General features: G+C 48.3%; 2 protein-coding genes across 8 annotated transcripts in view; one reads left to right on the top strand and one right to left on the bottom strand.

The window, feature by feature from the left end:
- Positions 1 to 6,831, bottom strand: MPC2 (mitochondrial pyruvate carrier 2). Its single transcript, XM_083885114.1, has 5 exons — positions 6,657 to 6,831; positions 3,510 to 3,550; positions 1,953 to 2,037; positions 740 to 851; positions 1 to 240 (listed from the first exon to the last, which is right to left on the bottom strand). Exons 1-5 carry the CDS (start codon positions 6,760 to 6,762, stop codon positions 201 to 203), a joined length of 384 nt encoding a protein of 127 aa, XP_083741240.1. The 5' UTR covers positions 6,763 to 6,831; the 3' UTR covers positions 1 to 200.
- Positions 6,832 to 7,376: 545 nt separating this feature from the next.
- Positions 7,377 to 9,838, top strand: part of DCAF6 (DDB1 and CUL4 associated factor 6) — a 75,247-nt gene continuing 72,785 nt past the window's right edge. For 2 of the 7 annotated variants that reach the window (XM_083885106.1, XM_083885105.1), the window contains exon 1: positions 7,382 to 7,567. In XM_083885106.1, coding sequence (XP_083741232.1) covers positions 7,474 to 7,567 — 94 coding nt within the window. In that variant the 5' untranslated portion in view covers positions 7,382 to 7,473. Of the gene's footprint in view, positions 7,568 to 9,838 lie in introns of all 7 variants that reach the window. The other 5 variants (XM_083885104.1, XM_083885103.1, XM_083885101.1 and 2 more) reach the window with 4 other exon arrangements.

The following is a 9,838-nucleotide window of genomic DNA, read 5'->3' as shown; positions in this document are numbered from 1 at the left end:
TTCATTTTAAAAGGTTACCCTTTATTTAAATGTGTGGAGATACTCTGTTATTTGCATTTAGAAAACATTTGCTCTCTAAACATTTAAATTTCCTCATTTATTTTTCTCAGAGGAAAAAAAAAATTAAAATTAGTGAAGCTAGGTCCCATGGAGATGGGTTTGTGCGTTGCTAGATTTGACCTGTTGGGTTAAGCATCTCTTTACTGCAGCTGCTCTTGTGCTTTTAACTCCTGATTATACCTATAGGAATAAAAAAGAAAGAGCACAGACTAAGAATAGAATAGAACACCAGTTACCATAACAGTGTTTTCCTAGCATTCTGTTCGCCAGAAGAGGTTTAAAATTACAATGGACTTGAGGGTGGAAACTTGGGATAGGATATCTTAACTCATGTAGGAAGTTCCAAAAGTTTGTGGCTAAGTTTGCCACATTCCTGGCCCAGTACTGAAACCATAAAACTCCCAAAGTTTCCTTCAAGAAATAATTTTTTAAAAATGCTACTCTGCTTAAAAATCCTTTGATCCAGCTGAAACTGACATGATTCAATGCTGCTCTAGCTAGACTGAAAATATTTACAGCTTCACTCCCCACTTAACTGTAAAACTAACACTGTAGCAAAACCATTCTGTAATGTTTCATGAATGGTTCAGTTCCTCTTGCCTGTTGCAGTGACAGGCTGGCAGCATTTATAAATTCCTGGTTAATGCTTAGCTGTAGTTGTACCCTTATTAACACATACCTCCATATTCGGTAAAGCTGGGAGCCACCAGCACAGCCGACAAAGAAGTTCACAGCAAACAGACTCCAGTTTTTAGGGATAATCACTAGAGAGTACCGTGACCAAATAAGGCCTGTTGAATAAAGTGGAAAGTTTAAATATATTTCAAATGAAATATTCAGATATTTCCCTAAGTTTGGCTGCAGATTTGTGAGCCAGTTGAAGTAAACAGATTTCGCAACCTTGTGTTAGACAACTGCTTTGCTTAGACAACACCTTTTTCTCAGTGAAAAGTGCCAGTGGGACACCTACAGGTATGTACTGCCTTTTTCTAAAATAGCTACAGTAAGGTCAGGCATAGTCTGAATACCAAACAGAGATCCTCTGTAGTCCCCAGCAGCCCAGACCTTAATTCTCCAGCACAGTTGCAAGGCAGTGGTATTTTGCTGTTTACCCAGCTTGCTGCACTACACTGCAGATTATGCACAACTTATGCAAAATGCACAGGACTGTGTCAGATATCAAAATAACCTCTGGAGAATCCTTTCAGACAGGAAAAGCAATGGAAAAAGGGAATGCCCAGGGAAGTGCTGCAGCACCATCTGTGGAGGTGTTTATAAGATGTGTAGTTGTGTCAGTTAAAGACACATTTTAGTGGTGGACTTGGAAGTACTGGGTTAATGGTTGGACTCTTACGATCTTAAAAGTCTTTTCCAACCTAAATGATTCTAGGATTACAGAATATTGTTTCTGCCAGTGTGAGAATTCTTGGCAGGCAGCAGTGCAGTAGTCTGTGTGCCACTGCTTCCAATTTCTTGTAACACTTGGAAATTCTTTCCAGTTATCTTAGTGTAATTACCCTACCATTCTTAAATCCCTTAAAGTCTGTTCTAAAACAGTCACTATATCCTGGACTGATTTGAAAATTACTTGATCTGAAGCAAAAGAGCTCACTTACTGCAATGAACTATCATGAACTAACTTAAGAGATGACACTCGTGTCTTAACTCGTAGCAACTTGCACTGAACAATTCCAGATTAAGACTGGTGAAGAAAACTGTTACATAATTACTGGGGCTTACTGACTGAATAACAAGTAAAGAACTATCCTAGAATTATCATCTAACAGCAGTAGTGACACTAGCATGTTAAGGCTTTCTGTGGAAGTGGATTAGTACTGATGGAAGATTCTGAGATGGTGCTGTGTAAAAAAACAGAGTAAATGTGGCTTTACCTGTGGCCGTCAGTACTGCAGACTGTGCTGTGCTGAGCTTTTCTGCTGGCCTGGCCATGTCAGCAAGTCCAGCACCCACCAAACCCTGCAAAGAGAAATTCAGACATTCAGGCTGGGACTCCTGTAACAGATCAAGAGCTTTACAAGGGGAAGCTGCTCCACAGCTCAGTGCTCATCCTACTGCATTATGCAGGAGATGGGGATGCATTCTGTGAGCAGTTAGACTCTGGGAGACACCACCCACTTCCAGTCCCTTGTGGTAGGAAAAAGAACATGCTTAAGAAAGCAGCTGAAAAAAACCCACCCTGGTTTTCATGCAACAAGTAGAGGCTTATCTAAATAATGTTTCTTCCCACAGGCCAGGCTAAGATGCTGCTGGTAAACATCACCCCATACAGTCTTCACTCAACTTCATCTGAGGGGGTAGAAGTGTCTGGTTTTTTTTTTTCCCCAATATAATTTCAGTAAAAGCAGAAAACTTGCAGGTGAATGGAGGAATAGCTTGGCTGATCTACTTGACATTAGTAGCAAAAACTGTGCTTAGTTTGTTTGTTGTGTTGTTGCCCTCTACTGGAAATACCATTTCATGTTCCTGTTACACCAGTTCACAAAAAAACCCGAACAAACCAAACCCAAACCCATAAGTAAGATAGTCCTAATGCTTTTAATTCCCTGATTGCCACCCAGGACTCCTGGAGCACAGAAGAGCTGCATTAGGCTCAGGAGGGTGTTTCCAGGGAGAACCTCTGAGGAAGGGAAAGGTTAACCAGAGTTCCTGCAGCTTCAGTCCAGACAACTGACACAGAAACCAACTGTGGCTTAGGGCAAAATGTGGCCTATATAAATTTGGAGTTCACGATGGCAGAGTTACAAAGCAGCTGGCAATGGTAAGAGCAGGTTACATCCTTGCCTGCTATCAAACAAGGAGGTCAAACCCTCGTGGGTTTAGAGATCTCTTGTTTTCTCTGTATCAATGCAACACCTCAGAGGAACACAGTGCATCAGGAGATGGATTTGCATCAGCTGGGCACAAACACAGCGCAGGCCTGTAGCCAAGTGAAAGCAGAACGTCACAGGAGGCAGAACACCACTGGCAGCCACACTGGGAGCTGCTTATATTTTTTTATGTTAAGACTGCCTTGCACTCTGGTATGCTTCAGCCCACCTTCAGGCTGTGAGGTTTAGGAATGGGCTTCCTTAAATACTTCTCAAATTCCTCAGTCTCAGAAGAAAACACATGCTTTAGGAGTTTTTGCATCATGCCAGCTCATGCCTACCTTGAGCAACACTCAGGCTGGTGTTTCACAAGAGAAAGCCTTTGTGAAACTCAGTGAAAAGCACAATTCTTCCACAAAGCATTTCCTCCACGCTGTATCCCCTTCATGTTGTGCTATCTGTTATTAAGGCTAATTTTGTTTCTCCCCATATATTAAGAATTAGAGCCTCTAATCTTTCTGCAGGCTCAAGTATCCACTGGGAAACTCTTGCTTGCTCAGTGTGTTGCAGCAGATTGCCCTGGGCTTGACACCCAGACACCAGCTGGCATCTTGTACTTACCCATTTCATAACAGGTGCCCAGAAAAACACTGTTTTGGGACCTGAGGGAGGATGGGAGAAAAGAAGTTAAATTATTTAGTATGTGCCTGTTTTAATACCCACAGTAAGTTAAATTGTTTTATTCTGTGTTTTTTTTTTTTTTTTTTTTAAATAACGAATTGTTTCTATTAGCAGTTTCTACTGCTGCACAACCTCTAGCACCTAATACTCATAATTCATCAACTCAGTGCATCAACTTTCAGTTGTGTAATCACTCCACACATTTCTGCAACAGCTGGATAGGATTTTATATGCCCATGTTTAAGTAACCAGAGCAGGCAAACTGCATTTATAATTGAAAGAGTTAAGAAAAGGCCTATGAATAGGGAAACCATCCCAAAAATCTACCAGCATGATTATGGGAGAAGAGGATGAAATCTCAAGAAGGAAGGGAGAAAAATCCAATGGCTTGGGGAAAAACAACTCACTTACAAATACATGCAAATTTTCAGTGATGCTAAAACAGCAGCTGGTTGGTTAAAATAAAGGTCTGTAAAGCCACACCTACAACTATGCCAGAAATCATTAATCTGGGACTTCTGCTCCAAGTCTTAAATGAGAGATCACAATCCAAAGTACCAAATCCCTGTGAAATAGTCAGGACACTGTTCTAATTTTATCAAAAACATTAATGTTTAGGTCACTGCTCAGCACTCTGATAACGTGCAAGATGAAGTCAAGTTTTCACTGTAATATATTACACAGGAGTAACCACCAGGACTTTGGCTGCCTGCTTTTTATGAGAGCTATTTCTTCACTAACAATTCAGCTTTAAAAAGACCTTGCACTAACTACTTGTGCTGCCAGTTTTAACCACCCTCAAGTTTTTTAAAACTACGACTTGGGAAACAAAAACTGGCTTGGCAGCCTTGCATAAAGCCCTTTTTAACCCACCCTGCTTGTGATCAAGTTTCAAACTGCATTTAATAACTACAAGCATGTTACCTTTTGTCTAATATTGTTGAGTATTAGATAACAGCAGTTTAATGTTCTTCCTTTAAAGATACAAACTTCAGCTGCTCTTCTCTTAGGCACTTAATTGGTATGTCAGTGTCAGGCTGCAAATACAGCTTCTTATAAATAAATCAGTCTTACAGAGTACCTCTAATTACTAACATTTATCTTATTCTAAAACACAAATTCAGATTTGGAGTATTAGAGTCTGTGGGGTGAGTATAAATCATTAAACTGACATTCCCTAAACAGCTAGTAGAAGTTTTCAAGAAGACTGACATTAATTTTTATTAATAATAGAAAACCATTTCAAACTGCTGACTGCAGGACTAGGAAACAACTGGAGACAGGGAAGGTACCAAGCCAAGTTTGTAATTAGGAAAGACTCAAACACCTCTCCTTGGAGGCACTCCAGCAAGCACCCAGCCTGGGTGAGTTCTTCCCAGCTCCTGACATCCACAATTTTTCCAGGATGAATATGACAGCAGCAGCACACGAGAGCAGGGGACACCAGAGGCTAATGTGGATATCACATGTGTGACCAGTTTATAGAATTTATGACTTCTGTTAAACATAAGAAGTCTTTGTGCTGAAAACTTGGGTTTAGCCAGGCAAAGTGAAGCAGAGAGGCCAAAGGGGAGGGAGCAGAAGCTCAGCCCATGCTTTCCCTGGGGAGTTGGTGTGCCAGGCCCTCCACTGTCCTCCAGCAATGCCAGCCAAAGAAACAGCTTGTAACAGGCATCAATTATTTTGCTTGAAGCTTTCTTAATGCCAGAAAGTGCTGCATGCCTTGCAAGTGATTTATAATTTCATGACAATGACTCTTCTATTCCTGAATTAGACTAGATATTTAGATGTCACTGGAGATAAAAGAAAGCCTTTCATTTCTAACCCACTTTTTTTTCTGCAGAGTGACATCTATTGCATAATTTTCTCATGTTCACACCTCCAAGGCTAAAATAGAAGTTGCAGGGGTTTAGTTTCTATACTTGCTTGTACTGTGGCTTTTCTCACAGCATCAGTATGGATTACGACAGATATGTGTGTGTATATATAACACATATACCTCCAAAATCTTCTCCAATTACCACTACAGCTCTGTTGAAGAAGGAAGATGGATGTTCCCAGTACCTGCTGTGCCTCATATCCACTAAAATCATCTGGAAGCTGCCACATTTCACACTGGGGGAATGTGTCTCTCCCAGTGTTGAACATATTGTCTCTTTATATATAAAAACAATACGTTAATGTTAAATATACTGCTCTAGTGAATTCAGTGTAAATCAAACATTTTGAGAACTGCCCTTTTCACTCTTTGTGATTTCTTTAGAGCAACATTTTTTTTTCCAAGAAAGGGCCACTGTAAGAGGACAGAGCAACTGACTGCAAACTAAAGTCCATTTCCACAATGGCTATTCCCGGTAGGTGAAGAGTCAAGGATGCCTGTGACACCGACACAGAACAGGGCGACAGAGCCTATGGAATGCCAGGATTTTATCGGCTGCTCCTTTTAACAGCCGACGCAATTTGTTTACCTGACAAACACCACGTAGATGGCACCGAATGAGATCATTTTACAAGAGGTTTGTCCCTAATAACACCACAACCCCCCCGTGTGCCCAGGGAAAGGCAAAGTGTGGATCAGGTGAGGGGAGCTCACGGGCTGCCTTTGGGGGAAACTGGGATGGAGCAGAGAGGATATAAGACCAAAGGCTGCCTGACTTTACCAGGGCACCTTTTATGATCACAGACCCTGTCAGCGCTCTCCCCATCCCTGGCAGTGTGCAAGGCCGGGCTGTGAGGAACCTGGGCTGGTGAAGATGTTCCCGCCCGTCATCTTTCATATCCTTTCCAGCCCAAACCATTGCTATGATTTTCCCAGCACATCCTCTCGACAGAAGCGGCTGCCGAGGCCTCCGGGCCCTTTAGAGCCGTGACATCCCCGAGCAGCCCCCGCTTTCCCTGGATCCGCCCGCGGCACCGCCAAAGTGACAGCGCGCGTCCCTCCCGGAGCCGTGCCCGATGATCCTGTTCCCCCTCACAGACACAGCCCGGGGCTCCGCTCCGGGCCCCTCTCCCGTGCCGGAGCCCCTTAACCCCGTCACTGCCGCCCCGCTCCGCCCTCCCCGGGCCAAGGTGACCCGCGCCCATTACCCGCCGGGTGGTTGTAGAAGGGCCGGAACCGCGGCGGCAGCATCAGCTCGATGCGGTCCAGCATGCGGTGGTAGGAGGCGCGGAGCCCCGCGACGGCGGCCGCCATGGCGAGGGTCGGGGCGAGCGGGGACTGCGCGGAGGCCCCGTTCTGTCCGTCCGTCCGTCCGTCCGTCCGTCCTTCCCGGGCCCCGCCCCCCCGGACCGGCCCACCCGCAGCCGCGCTCTGATTGGTCGCCGCGCAGGGGCGGGGCGGGGCGCGCGGCGCTATTGGCACTTCCCGGCCTGTGGGGAGAGCGGGCGCGCCCGCGCCATGGGGAAGGGCCCGGGGCCCGGCTCGGAGATGGCCGCCGCCGCTTCGCCCCTCCTCAAGATGGCCGCGGCGGGGAAAACCTGCGCTGCGGGTAACGCGCCCAAAGCCAAGATGGCCGCCTTGCGGCTTCACACCGCTTCACCGGAGAGGGTGGGCCTGTGCCCGGCGGAACCGGGCGCGCTGACGTCACCCTCCACGCCCACGGTGGCCCTGCCCTCGGTCGGGGCGGGGCGACGCCACCGGCTCGCGCGAGACTCCCGCTAGTCCCGGGCCCCCGTCCCCCCCCTCTCTCCCGGCCGATGGGCGTGTCCTCCGCGGCCGTGGGGGGGTGGGCGTGGCCCCGCGCGGTGGGCGTGGCCCGGTACCCGCCGCGCCTCCGGCTCGCGGTGGGTGCCTGGGCGCGAGGCGCGCGCGCGGGGCCCGCTCGGCGGTTCCCATGGTGATCGCGCGCGCCCGGCCGCTCCCGGCGCGTGCCCCCCGGTCCGCGCGCCCTGCCCGCGCGGGGCCATGTCCCGCGGGCGCCGCGCGCACCTGCTGTGGGACGTGCGGAAGCGGACCCTGGGGCTGGAGGAGCCCGCGCTGCTGCGCCGCCACTACCTCGGTAAGCGCGGCCGGTACCGCGGGACATGGCCCCGGCCGGCCTCGGCCCCTTCCCGCGCCGCCGCTCCCCCGCTCGGCCGAAGTTTCCCGTGCCCCGTCTGGGGCGGCGACGCCTCCTCCAAAGCCGGCCCTCCGCACCCTCGGGGGTGCTCCGGACACGGCGGCCCCTTCCCTCCGCGCTGCCCCGGGGCCCGCCGGCACCCCCCGGAGCGCGGCTCCCCCTCGCTGCCCAAGGAACTGTTGCACGCCGAGATCCAGCCGGGAACTCGGGCTGCGGCTCCGAACAGCGCCGGGGCCGGGCAGGGTCCGCGTTCAGCGGCCGGGGCTGCCGGGGGCCGGGAACAAAGCCCCTAAATCCCCCGGGATCACGGCCCGGCGCTGTCCCGGCGCCCCCAGGTGTTCCCGATCCGCGGGAAGGCGCTCGGAGCCGATCCTCCCTCCCGCCCTTTGTGTCCCCCCCGGCCCCCGGGCTGCCCCAGCCCCAGGCGGATCGCCGCCTCCCGAGTTAAAGCCACTCCGGGTGTCCAGGGCCGCGGGGAGGGCTCCGTGCCGTGAATAAACTGTCCGTGTTCTTTGTCATGGCGCGGGTTCGGTAAAAATCGTTACCAAAAAATATTATTAATTTTTTTAAACCAGTGTTTATTCAGGTGTTTTCGGGGGTGTGGCGGTCCAAGGCAGCGGCGCTGTGGGTTTGGGGGTGTCTCCCCAGGGCAGGTGGCTCGGGGGGCCGGGAACGCGTCCTTTTGTGCTCCTGTGGCAAAACAATTCCTGCCTCGGAGTGGAAACCTCGAGTACTCGAGATGCAGCTTGATTTACAGCCTTGTAAAACCGAGCGCGGTTCTGTGCCGCCCAGCCTTTCCCGGCGGTGCTCGGCGGTAAATGCTCTGGCGTTTGGTTTTGGTTTTTTTTTTTTCCTGGTGGAATTTAAGGTGGAATATCACATTACCGAGCCTAACTCGGGAGTTCTCTGTCTGTAGTCCCTGAGCACGCAGTAATCCACAAAAGGTTAATCGAGGAAATCAAGGTTATTGCTGAGAGGTTTCTGCCGGTTACAGAGAGGGGTGTGTGTACAGCGCACAAATCCCTTTGAAAGAAATTTTGAGCTCTAAAATAATAATTAAAAAAAAGGTTGAGAACTAAGGATCTGCTTTTGATTTTGGTTGTGTCTCAAGCTGTGCTTGGCCAAGCCGTAGCTGAGGATTGTTCTAACTTTTAGCGATCAATCCTTCTGACTGGATTTTTTTTTTCTTTCTATTTGCTCCAGTTGGAACAGAAAAGCTCAATGTTAAAATTAGGACTGTAGTGTGCAGATTCTGAACAAGAACCTTTTTTTTTTTTAAGAAGACCTTTTTTGGTTGCTTTTTTTCCTTCTGCTTTTTACATGGTTGTGTCTCGGAGTTGAAGTACAAAGGTTTGAACAGTAGAAATCATCTTCCCAGACTCACCAAGATGTCTTTTCTGGATGCTGCTCCGATAAAATGCACATAGCTTTAGTTAAAAACAAAACTCTGGTGCCTTGGTTGAGGTCTCGTATTTACTGGTTTTTCTTTCACCTAAACAAGTTCAGCTGCTTTAGAGCCTTGAAAAAATAGGACCTGGGAGATCCTTCCCACTGAACTGATGTTGAGATCTGCACTGGTGGCAGGACATGCTCAGCCCTTACTGACCCCTGCTTTTCTCCAGGGGGTTGGTGCAGGGTGTGCTTGTCCTGTGGAACCACTGCACTTTTACCCCAAACAGCGTTTATGGCCTTAATAAACCCATTAATTCGACTGCTGCTCAGGTGTGGTTGTTCAAGTGCACGTTTCCCAGACAAGAGGCCCGTTGTTGTTGTTGTGCTTTTTTGTGTGCAGGGCAGTGTAGGTGTGGGTGGGTCTTTTCTCTTCCAGACTTCAGCAGCTCTGCACAGGAGCTTTGTTTTCTGACCCACTGGTCAAGAGCACAGTGGTCAGGTGGCTGTTGCTGATCTGATCTGTATGGGAAGTAAAGCTTCCTCCTATTTATAATTTCTTTTTTTTAGTAGTGTTTCAACAGTCTGGCAGACAGATAAAATGGAGAACAGGAACTTCATTTTAACTTAGGAGTAGTATTGGGAGGCTCAAGGCATTGTCAATGTGCATTTTTTGGTTTTTTGTTTGGGCAATTATGGATATCAGTACAAAATAAAGTAGTTCCTCTATCTCTTCATTGCTTGCTGCACTTTTTCAGCTACCAAACCAAAGGAAAAAGCATTATAGCAATGCTGTAATGGACCAACAATGCAGCTGGGAGG

The sequence above is a fragment of the Zosterops lateralis genome (genome assembly GCF_965231275.1).
Source record: "Zosterops lateralis genome assembly, chromosome: 2".
Taxonomy (NCBI): Eukaryota; Metazoa; Chordata; class Aves; order Passeriformes; family Zosteropidae; genus Zosterops; species Zosterops lateralis.
Note: the sequence above shows the minus strand (reverse complement) of the source record. Positions and strands in the feature narration are given on the sequence as shown.

Bases quoted from the DNA above. Each gene is read 5' to 3' on its own strand.
- MPC2 (XM_083885114.1), bottom strand. From the start codon at position 6,762: ATGGCGGCCGCCGTCGCGGGGCTCCGCGCCTCCTACCACCGCATGCTG. The intron at 2,038-3,509 runs GTAAGTACAAGA...TTCTCTTTGCAG, and splicing joins GGGCACCTGTTATGAAATGG to GGTTTGGTGGGTGCTGGACT. The intron at 852-1,952 runs GTAAAGCCACAT...TTTATTCAACAG, and splicing joins TGCAGTACTGACGGCCACAG to GCCTTATTTGGTCACGGTAC.